Below are 15,387 nucleotides of genomic sequence, written 5' to 3' on the forward strand. Positions count from 1 at the left end.
TTGTTATTCCATCACAAATTTTCCATTTTTTGATTCTAAATTTCTTAAGTTTACAGTCAAAAGTACACGGTGTACAACTTTGCTTCCACCATTTGCCGATTGGTGGCGACAACGGTAAGTAGCTGTAGAAAGAAACAGATTGCAGGCATCAGGCAGTTAGCTTTGACCTTGGTCAACATAATCTCATTCAAACATTAGTGGATTTGTGTCTGCATCATAAAGTGTTCCTGACTGAAAACGTCAGTTTACGAGCCTAATTTTTGTCTTTTGCGGGAGATGTTACTGTTTTGTTTCAATATGAAGAAAACAGAGACCGAGTCTCATCAAATGCTCTCAAGTACATATGGTAAGGATGCTATTAGTGAAAGAATATGTCGAGAGTGGTTTCAACGCTTCAAGAACGGTGAGTTGAATGTCGTAGACAGGCACAGTTGTGGAAGAGAGAATCTTTTCGAAGATGCAGAATTGGAGACATTGCTAAGTGAAGACATGCATCAAACTCAAGAAGAATTGGCACAATTAGTGGGAGTGACACAGCACGCCATTTCAAAATCTCTCAAGGCTATGGGCATGATTCAGAAAGAAGGAACATGGTGTTTGTATGTTTGTGAACAGTTGCTTCAGAGGCAAAAACAGAAGGGATTTCTGCATCGCATTGTGACCAGGGACGAAAAATGGGTTCATTACGGTAACCCTAAACGCAAAAAATCATGGGGATATCCTGGCCATGCTTCCACGTTGATAGCCAAACTGAATATTTATGGCTCCAAGATCATGCTCTGCATTTGGTGGGACTGGCTTGGCGTCGTGTACTATGAGGTGTTAAAACCAGATGAAACACTCACAGGTGCTCGTTATCGAATACAATTAATGAGTTTGAGCAGAGCATTTAAGTACAGATGGCCACAATACAGCGAGAGGCATGATAAAGTGATTTTGCAGCACAACAACACTTGACTCCATGTTGCAAAAGAGGTCAAAACGTACTTGGAAACATTAAAATGGGAAGTCCTAGCCAACCCGCCATATTCTCCAGACATTGCTCCCTCTGACTATCACCTGTTTAGATCATTGGCGCATGGCCTGGCTGATCAATGCTTCCAATCTCATGAAGAAGTTCGGGAATCGCTTCAAAAGATCAACAATTTTTTTGACGTGGGATTCGTACACTGCCTGAAAGATGGGCGAAAGTAGTGGCCAGCAATGGAAAATATGAGGCGTGCTTTTAAGTAAGTACTGTTTAGAAATTAAATTTACATGAAAGCCTGTACCTTAATCTACTTTTCTACATAATTTCCGTCAATATTGAGGCACTTGTCATAATGTTGTACCAGTTTTTGAATACCCTCCTCAAGAAGTCTGCCGCCTGACTTGTTAACCACTGCATCACCACTGTTTTGCATCACCACTGAACCTCCCAGGTATTTCTTCAAGTGCAGGAACAGATGGTAGTCACTGGGTGCAAGACTGGAGCTGTACAGGGGATGATCTAGGGTTTCCCATTGCAAAAATGTGATGAGATCTTTGGTCTGATTTGCCACATGCAGATGGGCATTGTCTTGCAGCAAAACAACGCCCTTGCTCAACATGCCACGTCTTTTGTTCTAAATTGAACAGCACAGATTGTACAATGTCTTATAGTAAGCTGCTGCATTGATTGTCTCATTACGAGGCAGAAATTCCACAAGCTGAATTGAACAGCACAGATTGTACAATGTCTTACAGTAAGCTGCTGCATTGATTGTCTCATTACAAGGCAGAAATTCCACAAGCAACAGTCCTTTTCTGTCCCAAAAAACTGTGCACGTGATTTTCCGGGCAGAAACTGTTTGCTTAAACTTCACTTTTCTGGGTGAATCTGAATGCCGCCATTCCATGGACTGTTGCTTTGATGCTGGTGTGACGTGGGCCACCCGTTTCATCGCCCGTAATAATTTGGCTTAAGAAATCATCACCGTCATAGTGGTACAGCTCAAGGAAAGTCAATGCACTGTCAAAACGTTTGGTTTTGTGCATATCCGTTAACATTTTCGGTACCCAACGTGCGCACAATTTTCGGTAATTGAAGTGCTCGGTCATAATGCCATACAAAACACTACGAGAAACATTAGGAAAGTCATCCCGCAAGGAGGAAATCGTAAAGCGTCTGTTTTTTCTCACCTTATTGTCCACTTCCTGCATCAAACTTTCATTAACGACTGAAGGACGCCCACTCCGTTGTTCATCATGCACATTTGTGCGGCCATCTTTAAATGCTCTCACCCACTTTATTACCATTCCATCACTGATAATGTTTTCTCTCTAAACTGCACAGATTTCAAGATGAATATTGATCACTTTTAGGCCTTTAGCACTAAGAAATCTTATAACTGCCCGTACTTCACAGTCGGCGGGACTCACGATTATTGGAGGCATCTTAAACACTCAGTTCACAATGTAAACAAGGAAGGATCAGACTGTAATGGCATCAGTGCGTAGACAACAGACGCAGGTACCCAGTGCGCATGCACAGAACGCCGACCGCAGCGCTGTGGCCACGGTGTGGCAAAACGGTACTTACTTAAAAAACACACCTTGTACTTTGAATTATACATGTGTAACCAAATTGTTTTTCTAAAGCCTCAAAAGTTGAGGAAAAAACGGCAGAAGCAAAGTTGTACACCTTGTACATATACCATGTTTGGTTCACTTAAAATTTCTCTTTGCAACCATCCTGTTCTTCCTGCATACAACACTTTATTTTTAATCATACCTGATATATGTTCTGCAACTGCGGCAGGTTTTTCAAAGTCCAAGTCCACAAGAGAGTATTCAGCGCTCAAAGGTTGCGACGGAGGATATAAATTCTCCAAACTCTCTGACTTATTCTGTGGTGGATCACACTTATTTTTGTCAGCAGGCGTATCTGAGGAGGCATTTTCTGCTGCATCATGATATTCTGATTCAAAGAATAGTAACCTGGAAATTAAGAGAGAAACTAGAAATTAACAAAAATGTGACACTGGAAAACATGCTTTTAATACAGCATGCTAAGACTCATAAATTTTCAGTCTGTGCTATTTATGAAACTTGGCAAATGCCTGCTGAGAATTTTCTCTTCCTAGATACAGAATACTTCCACGTGAGAGGGACACCAGACACAAAGGGGTAGCAAGAGAATATTTTTTAAAGAGAATATTTCTTAAGAAATTCTCAAATGGAAGCAGCACAACTCAGAGATACAAACAGAATGATACATACCAGATCATCAGTAATACATATACAATCCACGAAATCCACCCAGGTCATATTGGCCGTCCAAATGCTATCAATTGATCCTCTACCAAGTGCAGAATTCAGGTATCTTCCATGAAAACCTAGCTATCTACAACTTGTAGTGAGGGACTTTAATGCCCACCAAACTTCCTATGAATGTGATCACAAGGATCACAGTGGTGACTTTATATTAGAAGCCTGAAATTTAGATCATCTGAAATACAGATATCAAACAAGAATATCTGCAGATATACTTTACAGACAAATTCAGCTTAGCGTCACAAAAACTGTCACTAGCTATCAGTTAGGAAGTAAAAGTAGGTCTTTTGGGTTTTGATCATCCAACAGTTGTTTTGATTTTCCATGGCTTGGTGGAAGAATTGTTCTAAATCTACCTAGCAAACAGATGGAGGATCAAGAGTACCGACTACAACAAGTATCCCTCGATTAGAGATATCTGACAATCTAGTATCTCATTATCCAAAGTAACTCAGTGCAGTAATAAAGCAGCTATAGAGGCAAAGCATTTCTGCATTAGAAATAAAATCAGAAAAATACGGTACGATAGTAAATAACAGGGATACTTTAATGAACACAAGGAAGACAGAGGAAAAGTAAGTCAAATAACATCCAGTAAAACAACATCAAATTGCAGAAAATATAAACACTAAGAATATGATGGATCAACTTCAACAATCCCTTAACCAAGGTGGCTACAGCAAGTGTAAGGAAGAATGTGAAGAGCTGCAAGAAACACATTACACCTCGTTACTATTACACTAGCCTATTATTTACATTATGGAAAAGACTGCAGAGAGACAAGACACCTCACACAGTCAAACATCCTTCAAGCACACAGAATCCAAGTCCCAATTAAATTCACCTGCATCTACAGTCATTTTCAACAGTAGAGCTGCAACGAGCTCTCAACTTCAGTGGAAGTATTGCTTCTTTTCAAGGCAATATCTATTACAAAATACTTACATTTGTAACTAATGAAAGACAACCTAATGTGGACAGAACATTACAATATCATAGCTAATTAGTACACTTTTTGCAATCATTTTTGCATTTTCTACTGATATGATGTGGAGCAAGTCAATTTACATGCTATGTATATATGACTGCATTTAAGCTATTTACAGAATACTAAATGTAATGAAAATGAACATATTTGTTTCTTCACTGTTCATGTTACAAGTGAAACATGGATATATCAGCAATAATAACCTGTTTTTCTACTATGATGCACATCCTGCCAGTGTGGAGTAGAAGGAGTTGTCTAGAAGAAAAGATTTCAGATTTGATTTAAATTTTACTTTGCTCTCTGTTAAGTATCATACAGTATCAGGTATACTATCAAAGAACTTTTTTCACTACATGCTGAACTCCCTCCCAAGTCACTGGAGTCATTTAGAGCATTTATTTACTTACAACATGGTTTTTTGAAATACTGAAAAATATACAGAACATAGAACATAATATGTAATATACAGCCTTACAAAGAAACATACATCTAAATCATTTATGTAATCTACCATTTTGGAGATGCCTAGAAGAAGTCTCTAGCCTATCACTGTATGATCTGGTAGGGCATTCTTTTGTGATGTGCTGATGGTCTATGGTTCTCCACAACCAGAAAGTGTGGATGGCAACTTACTTTATTTGTGTACAAAATATAAACATCTACAACGTTGGTTTCTAATTCTGCTTAGCATTGACCAGGTTGTTTGTGGCAAGTCAAATCTCCTAGGTTTTTGGGTAATATAAGGCATATTATTAATTTGTAGTTCAGTCCATTCCTGAGTCAATACACTGGTAAGGTAGAATTCATCTTCCACAGCGATGATTGCTGCTTTTGTTGACGCTCGTCTAGAGTGGAGTTGGTTATGTTTTGCATCAATACCTTGGTGGACATGTAGATTTTTACTATACACACTCTTTATGTACTCTTTCATGAGAGCATATGTCTGCTGCAGTTGAGGGAGTGAAATACGGCTTAGTACCGGTAGATATTCTGTAGGAGTTGATTTTATAACATCAGCAGTCATTCTTATAGTGTTATTTAGCTGAATGTCTATCTTTTATACATGTGAGTTGTTTAGGCAAACTGGAACACAATATTCAACAGCTGAGAAAACAAGACCCACAGCAGAACATATGGCAGACACCAATGCTCCCCAAGTTGCACCCCACAGCTTTTGGATGATGATGATGATGATGATAATGATGATGATGATGTGCCTTGTTTTCAATTTTTCAGCTGTTTTTGTTTCGTGCCCTCTGAAAGATAAAAGTTCTATCAAGGTTACCCCAGGTACTTTGATATTTTATTGTAAATGTAGGGAGTTGAGCTTTTGCATTGTACACCATTCACTGATTCCTGTTCCATGAGCCACTTTTAACTCATTGGTGTATTTTTATTTGTGGCCCAGAATTTCATACACACAAATACATGTACTGTGTGTGTGTGTGGGGGGGGGGGGGGGGGGGGGGCGGATGGGCAGGGAGAGGAGAGGATAGGTGGGTGGGTCGTGGGTCGGTGACGGGGGAGGAGGGGTGTGGCAAAAGGAGAGGGTATCTCCCCTCACCCAAACTAAGGGGGAGATCATTTGCATAAAATCACTCTTTCATTATTTGAAAAACATTGTTAACCATTTCTTCTGTTGCTTAATTAATGTTAAGAGGAAGATCATCACACAACTCAATGCAAATAACATTTCACCCCCAATGTTTGCCACGGAAGTTAAGGTCAACACACATATCATGATTTTGCATCTTCATCTTTTCTGTCCCTCGTATCATACATACAGAATGTACAACTCAAGCAAGAATACACGTATATGCTTGTTGATGGTTCAGTTTTGGCAACCCTTACATTTAACACATGCAGTACTAACCTGCAAAGTATTTTCCTGTAGCGGAGAAGAGTTCTGGAACATACAATGTCCTCCTCCTTCTTCTGCTTACCCATTAATGGATGTTGGCAACCACACATTGTATCTTTACTCTATGAAACACAGTTTGTAGAAGTTGGTCTGCACTTGATAATCCTGTCCAGTGCTTTATGTTATTTAACCCAGGGAGTCTTCTTCACCATTTCTTCTTTTATCCTCAAGCTGGCCTGTTATCGACTGTAGAAGTGTATATTTGGTGTTCTATAAATATGTCCTATGTATGGAGTTTTTCTTCTTTTAAATGTTAATATTTCTTGCTTTTCATGCATTCTTTGCTCTACTTCGGTGTTACTTATTCTTTCTGATCGTGGTATTTTAAGCATTCTGTGTAAAATTTGCGTTTCAAAGGCAACATATTTACACAGAAAATACATTTTTTCAAGGCTGTATGTTACAACTGACTACTGCAATGTTCAAACTATGGTTTATACAAAATGGATCGGAAATGTCTCCAGCAAACTCTTCTGCAGTAATGTTCCCTTGGACCAAAGTAACTCTGTCCTAGGTAATTCTACCAGGCCAATGACACTTACTAGTGAAGACAGCTGTCAAATATCTCAGGCTCCCAATTAGCTAAAAACTACCTTGTAAAGGTATAATTTCATCGAATCATCTTGCTGCAGGGGCTGGAAAAGACAGCCAGCCGTAACTGCCAACCATTAGTGCCTGGGTATTGGGAGAAAACTTCAAAACTGCTCACTGCAGTAGAGACTCCTCTCAGTTTATTATTAGCCTCCATATGTGATGCACACAGCAGCTGTCGTCATTCCCCCTCATCCAATGCACTGTTGAGTAAAGCACATGAGCCTCTTAACCATGCAAATTTTCTTTTGAAAAGAGTTCAAGAGAAATCAAACCAATTCAAACTGATTGGTTCAAATTTAACCACAAAATGGATAGTTGGACAATTACGGACTACCATGATTATACTTCCATTACTACAAGCATACTTACATGTTCAAGATATTTTTCAGGAATATTATAAGCCTAACTCAACTAAATGATTTTAACATAACATTCCCACAAAAATTATTTGGGTGGTTATTAAAACTGGTTTTCTTTCAGGACACAATACCCACATAAATAATAAAATCTTGGCACAGTTATTCAGATATCATCCAGAAGTAAAATGTCTATTACTGATGCTTCAAAACCACTGGCACAGTTCGAGCAATTTTTAAATTCAAAGTTTACAAAACACTGATTTATTCAAATTACCAATAGAGTCAAGCATCCTGAGCATGGAATTTGCAAACATACTAGAAGACTACACTTCCGTTTGCAGATGGTCACAGCTTCGAATGTTGATCTCAGTAATTCACCATCTGCTCTTGCAATTCTGTTATCAGCTGTGTGAAAAACTCTACTGGCAAGAAGAAATGACACAGCAGGATTCATGGTAATGGACTTGTTGACCACCTAGCCACAGAAGCTGTTGTGACAGTGGAGATTACTTAGACTACACTCCAAAATACACATTACTGAAATGTTCTATTTGGATGTATGATAGAAGACAAATGATGAGAATGAGAGAAGACAACAAGACACATAGGCAAGAACTATGTAACAAGCTATCCAACAGTTATTAAGACCTTGAAATACCATCCGCTTTAGGTCTCAAGATGACTGACTTCTTATAGAGGGACTCAAACTTAACCTTGGCATTTTGCAAACACCTGCTCATGCTGCACATAATGGAGACTCCTTTTTGTCTTTCTTTCAATGTCCCCGAGGATGTGAAACTAGTTGTCCAACATAGACTTGAGCAGCTCTCACTTCTCTTGTCAGTTCATATCTCAGCTCTGTTAACAATGTAAGATCACAAAATTTACAAGGCACTCTTCAGATACGGTGTCATTACAGCCAGTGCAGTCCATGTGTGCGACAACATAAGAGCAGAGATCTGTGAACAAAGAAGCTGATTGCATGGCATCAGCTGAAGCTCAATTACTAAGAAACAATTAATAGAACAAATGGAAAATAGTAGTTGAAAAAAGAAAAGACAATATAAAACTGGGAGCAAGGAAAAATATTTCACTGGAAATAAAAAAGGAAGATAGAAAACAAGAGCATAAGAAAACCATTCCAGTTTTCCTTCCTGGTATATTGTATGGCTCCACACTGTGGTGCATGATGAATGATTTTTTTTGCATGCAGTTGCAATTAATATACATGGGCCTAAGCAGTAATGGCCCAACTTCTGTTTTAATCAGTGTTAGTTCTTGTTATTCTACAGTTATCTAATAATATTCTCGGTTTTTCTAAACACATATTCTTGCTCTTCCTTGATGCTTTCATTCTATTAGTGTTTCCTCCAGTTTGTGCTACAGTTTGTAAAATTTTCACAGAGTAGGTACTGAACCTCAAAAGTTACTTATTCCTACTTTTTATCTCTTCCCTGCAGTTTCCTTTTTTCAGCCAAAGCCATACACGTGGCTGCATATGCAGTTGCCTTTAAATAAGTTTCCTAGTGACGGTACAGACATCGTATACTGGACACACCCAAAGTGTGCATCCCCTGTTGCCCCCTCTCCTTCAAAAGTTACCTAGTGACAATACAAACAGAGTATACTGGACACACCCAAAGTGTACACCTGTTGCCCCCTCTCCTTACACACACACACACACACACACACACACACACACACACACACACACACAGATGTGAAACACAGTTTTCACAAATGAATTGTTGGTTCAGTTTATCTCTGCTTCACATGGAAGTATTACCACCATATGTGGTCCCCCATCCCTCTTCAGTGGAGTACATGAAATCCTTAACCTATGCATTTATACTTGCTTATCACTCTTTTACAGTCAGTACACCCAACACAGTACTTTCCATGGAATAAATCCCTCAGTTTTGTGTTATGTCCTATACTGTAGCAAGCCCCTAATGGGGCTGTTATATACTTCAGCATTATTCCTGCGTCCTGTGGATTGTCTAGTGGCTGGGCCACAGGTGTTTCCTCATTTGAGGCACAAATATTCTGCTATGCTGCATATGCACTGCAATAGTGGCACTGTGAATGTGTAACTACTTCCTTCATCCATGATCATATGGCTAGACACATCTGAGTGTGCAACATTAAAAACAGAGCTGTGATTGGTCACATGATTACACTCATATCAATCCACCTGCCTTTAAAGGCCATGATGAGGCCACCAGTAGGCAGATGGTTCTCTGCTCTGTGCAATTACACCGGCCACATGTGGCCCACGTGTCAGAGCCTCATCCTCTGTCTTGCCAGAGGAAGAGGCATCCTCAGGGGCCGCTATTAGCCGAGCCATCACTCCCATCGGTTCCCAACATCTGCTGACATTGCCCCTGGTTCATAAGCTCTATGCCAGCATACTTGTGTGTCAGTATCACTGGATACCAAGAGCCCCGCTGGTCGAATCCCTTTCTCCCAGCTTCCACCATAGGTCTTGTCACGTCCCAGATTGCTGCCTGCCATTCCCCGCTTATTGGGCTACCAACACTGCCAGCCTCACTTGACCCCACTGCATCCCACTTGCTGCAGCATCAAACGCTGGGTGTCTGCAGGCGTCGCCATCCTCCAATGCAATACTGCCCTCAACCAATGCTGCTCCCAGCTCACAGGGTTCCCGATGTTGCCAGCCTCACCAGATGTCGAAGCATCCATCACTGGGAACCTGATACGTATCGAACATCACCAGGTGCCAGCTATGCCCATGCCACAGCACTACGCATAGTTCAGACCAGACGAGCCTATAATATTGTCCTACAAGATGTTATGTATTGTTAACCATTGTGCAATAAAGTCTTGCAGAAGTCACTGAAAACTGCTATTTACTTCCTGTGCCCTTGCCACTGTGCAAGGACATAAAATCCTCATATTTAATTGGCAATCCACACTACATATTGCTATCAATATTTATTTTAAATTTAGACCACACTCATTCTGATGATTATGTGATTGTCAGTTTATTGGAACTATCAGACCAAACACTTGAGAGACTCATCTGTGATATTTTGATTGTACTAACTTCATGACTGATGTTCCAGCATGCAAAGTAATGTGGGCTAGCCAGCAGACAATTGTATTTTTCTGATGCTCTGCATGCTTACCATATTGCCTGTTTTGCAGGGACATGCAAAGCCTTGCTAAGCCTCACTGGCTGCATGCCATGCTGACAACACTGCCCCTCCCCCCCTCCCAACTGCAATCTGCCCTAGCTGCTTTATGTCACTTCACAAGTTGTAGATTTTTTTGTTTTCCAATACAATTACACTAGTACCAGATAGTCTGATCACTTGACTGGACCCAACTAAATCTCCATTTGCCTCCACTCAATTGACTGATCTCTTCCTCAGTTCATTGGAAACACTATTTTACCACTGTTGCATCGTGTGAAGATCAAAGACAAAGCAATCAACCACTGCATAAACTGATATAACAATGAAAATAATCAATAATCAATTTCTACTATATAATGTATGGAAGGGTTGAAGGGTAAAAAAGAGGGGTAAAGGAAAAGGATTGGAGAAGTTTAGGAAAAGGGGTGGAGTTTGGAAAAGTCACCCAGAACCCTGGTCAGGGGAGTCTTACCGTCGTGAAGGAAAGACTGATTGATGGGGACAGCACCAGGCGAGATTTGAAAATTTGAGAGCTTAAAGGTGGAAGACAGGGTAATATGCAAGCAGAGATTATTGCTAAAACATTGTGAGCGAGTTATACGAGTGAAACACTACATGCATTGCACGTAACAGAGGTGAGAGAGGGACGGCAAAAATAATCGAGTCAGAAATCAAAAAATATAGAAAAATAAAATGGAGTGAAAAAGGAAGTAGTTACTGTGAAGAAATGCTAAGGCAGAAGAAAATAATGTAAATTAAGGCCAGGTGGGTGGTGAGAACCAAGGACACGTTGTAGCACTAGGTCCCACCTGTGGAGTTCTGAGAAACTGGGGTCTGGTGGAAGAGTCCAGACAGCATGTATGCTGAAACAGGCACTGAGGTCATTACTGTCATGTTGTAGAGCATGCTCTGCAATAGGATATTGTTTGTTGCTGGTATGAACCCTCTGCCTATGCCCATTCATCCTAAACAATAACTTGCTGGTAGTCATGCTGATGTAAAAGGCCGAACAATGTTACATAATGGCTGGCATATGACATATGTCTTTTCACAGGTGGGTCTCCCTTTGATAGTATATAGTTTTCCAGTTACAGGACTGATATAAGTGGTGGTAGGAGGGCGCATAGGGCAAGTCTTGCAGTAGGGTCACTCACAGGGGTAGGAGCCACAACACAGGGTTAGGAGCCATAGAGTAGCAAGATGGATGCAGAAGGAGCATAGGGTCTGACAAGGATATTGTGGAAATTGGGAGGGCGACAGAAGGCTATTCTAGCTGTGGTGGGCAAAATCTCAGACAGAATGAATCTAATTGCAGGGCAAGATTTAGAAAGCCATGGCCTTGTTGAAATAGCTGATTAATACATTCAAGACTGAGTGATAAGTTCTGAAGTTGTTTTTAGGGTGTATCAGTAGTATCAGAACTGGATGTGATGGCATCAGAAATCTACTTTTTAACTAGGTTTGTGGCATAATTATGTCCAGTGAAGGCTGAGGTGAGAATGGTGGTCTATTGCTGTAAAGGATCTGCATCCAAACAAATACATTTGCCCCGAATGCCAAGACTGCATGGGCGGGAACGTTTGACATGGAAAGGATGGTAACTGTCAAAATGTACATACTGTTGTTCGTTAGTAGGTTTGAAGTGTACAGAAGTGTTAAGCTGACCTTAGGTGAGGACAAGTTCAACATCAAGGAAAGTGATATGGGATTCAGAACTGGACCACATGAAATTTAAATGGGTGAAGGTACCATATTTACTCGAATCTAAGCCGCACTTTTTTCCGGTTTTTGTAATCCAAAAAACCGCCTGCGGCTTAGAATCGAGTGCAAAGCAAGCGGAAGTTCTGAAAAACGTTGGTAGGTGCCGCCACAACTAACTTCTGCTGTCGAATATATGTAGCGCTACACAGGCATGCTTTGTAGGTGCAAAGATAAATACTGGCGCCAAAACCTCTGCGTCAGTAAATAAATTTAAAAACAGGTGGAAGACGAGCTTTTTTTCTCCGCCGCGAGTTTCGATCACTGCATTTTCATACATTATCCAATGAAGGAAGTACAAATTCCGTATTGTTCATCTTCTAATGTAGCAGAATTTCAATGTATTACGAAAATCCGACTAGCAAGACTGTTTCGGATGTTTGTCAATATGGCAAACTCTACGTTCTGAATTTTTTCCTACCTGTGAGAAGAGATGGTTGCTAATAGGAACCTGATGAAATGTGAATCACATGCAGTATTCTCTTCACCATAAGAATAATACGAATATAAACATTTTGCCATGTATTCTTTCGTGTTTGCTGCTATCTCATTTAAATCCTGTCTGCCTCATAAACTACGAAACTAGAGTGAGACAATAGCAAACGCGGAAGAATATACATATCATGTCATGTTTATATTCGTATTATTCTTTTGCCTAATAATGATACAGTCAGAAACGAATCACGTCAACTGACTAGATTTTTAAATCTAAGGTGACTCTAATTCCTGTGGAGAATTTGATGTACTAAAGAAGCGGCCGCAAAGATTTTCAAACGGAGAAAAATTTTCGCTTAACTCTCGTTCAGAACATGTTCTATCTTATGCAGTCTATTATTTGGTTCTTGTTGATAATTATCAAAGAAAGCAGCAGTGTAAGTAACAACAAATAGCAGTCTCTTGCCGTTGTTTTGCTAATGAGACGATTCCACTCTTTTTTTTTTTTTTTTTTTTTTTTAAAAAAATTGTAAGCGGCGGTAGCGCGCACAAAAGCAAGCCATGCCGCGAGCGGCGACAGGCCGTAAACACGCAGTATCAGAATGCGACAAACAATGCGTGACACAGTACAGTAATGCATTTTCAGTTTAGAGTGACGTAAACACCTATAACAAAGAAAACGGCACTTATCAGCTCAAAAGAAAACAAGCAATCGATTCAAACCAGACGAAGCACGTGAAAAAGGAAGTGTATCCGTACAAATACGGACGGAGCGGGTGACTCATAGCAATGGCTACCTGGTAAAGCTTAACTGCTAAGCTTACGACTCGAACCAAACTAATGTAGCTGTATCGTCATTCATTCGACCTAAATTGTGTCCCATATTACAATGGACCAACTTTGTTTCGATTTGGAGGTGCGGCCTAAAACTTTTCTTTCCCCTTGAATTTCGAGTCTCAAATTTCCGGTGCGGCTTAGATTCGGGAAATTTTGTTTCCTTTATTTCGAGTCTCATTTTTTAGGTGCGGCTTAGATTCGAGTGCGGCTTAGATTCGAGTAAATACGGTATTTAAAGATTCCAGGAATTTAAACTGGTCAGCCTCACTATGAGTCCACATGGCAAAGAAGTCATCAATGTGTCTACACCAAATGATGGGCTGAAGGTGTATGGATCCCAGAAAAGCCCCCTCCTAGCGATCCACAAAAAGGTTGGCACATAGGAAGGAGCCATCCTGGTATGCTTAGCTGTACCACTGATCTGTTTGCATGTCTGCATAAGCTAAGTCTTACATGGTCATATAGAGATTATATCATGACCCAGGACCAATTCATAAACTGGTCACAATTACATCTCCTCAGCAAATTTCCCCACATTCACTATTTACTTTTGTGGAAGAAGTGGTTTTCATGTTCAGTCTTCTTTTGCTAATCAGAATTTGTGCAAGGAAGGAAAAAAGCATTTATAGAACCATAGACACTAGGGACAACAGATACACAACACTACTTGGTGTTGTCTGTAGCAATAGATTACTGTGGCTTTCTCATCCAAACAATCAAGCATTTGCTTGAAATAATTTAAGGGGAGCAGGAAGTGCCTATGCTGCCCATGTTAAAATCACTAAGTTTGAGGAACATTTATGAATAAACTACCAAATAGAAAAATTTGAATTTTTTTTTTTTTTTACATATAGAGTGGTTAAGTATTGCAGTTATGACAGAGGGATTTTGGAGTATCTTTTCTAGTTTCCTTCCAATTATTTTTTTATTAATGACCCAATTTTTTTTAGAAATAATTGCTTTATAATTAAACTGAAATGAAACTACTGAACATATTGCCAAATGACTGTGTTACAATGTAAGTTTGACCACTAGGGGTGCTGTATAAAAATTTCATCTCTCTAGCTTGAGTGGATTTTGAGAAAACGTTCCTTATATTCGAAAAATTATAATTTAAGGGAAATGGCTATCAAAGTTTCTCTATACATTCCTGCACTATAGGATGGTTGGTTGGTTGGTTGGTTGGTTGGTTTTGGGGAAGGAGACCAGACAGCGAGGTCATCGGTCTCATCGAAGTAGGGGAGGATGGGGAAAGAAGTCGGCCGTGCCCTTTCAAAGGAACCATCCCGGCATTTGCCTGGAGCGATTTAGGGAAATCACGGAAAACCTAAATCAGGATGGCCGGACGCGGGATTGAACCGTCGTCCTCCCGAATGCGAGTCCAGTGTCTAACCACTGCGCCACCTCGCTCGGTATAGGATGGATTATCAGGGTCTTCTTCTTCATCCTCCAAAAGCTTCCTCTTCTGTCTTCTTTTCTGGCCTGTTGTTCCATCATACCTCATATGCCTTTCTCTTCTTTCTGCTCCTCTTACCCTTTCTCTGTCAATATTTCTTAGTGCTCGTACAGTGTTCACCCCAGCTGTAAATCCTAATGCCTTCAGAACTTCACACTTCACACTGTTCCCTTGGTTGTAGGTTGCTATTGCATCATAAATGCCAAAGTGCAGTGTTTTTATGCTTACAAACACCCTTTTAGGAATTACTTTCCAAATCAAATTGTTTACGCTCTCATTAGGATTCTGCGTCTTTCCGTGTAGACATTTGTGTAACAATTCTGGCTGTGCTAAGTCATGAAAAATTGGTTTTATTGCATTCATCACAGCTGCTGGCAAACCATGTTTGTGATCATAGTCTTTTTTTGCATTATATTTGCACCAGGAATCTTTTGGGCAAGGCTGTGTTGAAGGTATTCATTGGACGAGGCAGTATGAAGGAACAATGCCCACACTGCTTTTAGCATGTCACTAACATTACTAGTATTTTGCCTTATAGCATACCCATAGTATCTCTGTAGACGTTCAATCACCTCATCAGTAAGCCT

At 40.2% G+C, this 15,387-nt stretch overlaps 1 protein-coding gene across 2 annotated transcripts in view; it reads right to left on the reverse strand.

Annotated features, from left to right (window-relative positions):
• The window catches only part of LOC124605678 (islet cell autoantigen 1), a 43,769-nt gene that overhangs the window by 14,467 nt on the left and 13,915 nt on the right, over positions 1-15,387 (reverse strand). For both annotated transcript variants that reach the window (XM_047137529.1, XM_047137528.1), the window contains exon 7: positions 2,753-2,958. In XM_047137529.1, the coding sequence (XP_046993485.1) occupies positions 2,753-2,958 (206 nt within the window). The remainder of the gene's footprint in view (positions 1-2,752; positions 2,959-15,387) is intronic.

The sequence above is a fragment of the Schistocerca americana genome, chromosome 3, assembly GCF_021461395.2.
Source record: "Schistocerca americana isolate TAMUIC-IGC-003095 chromosome 3, iqSchAmer2.1, whole genome shotgun sequence".
Classification (NCBI taxonomy): domain Eukaryota; kingdom Metazoa; phylum Arthropoda; class Insecta; order Orthoptera; family Acrididae; genus Schistocerca; species Schistocerca americana.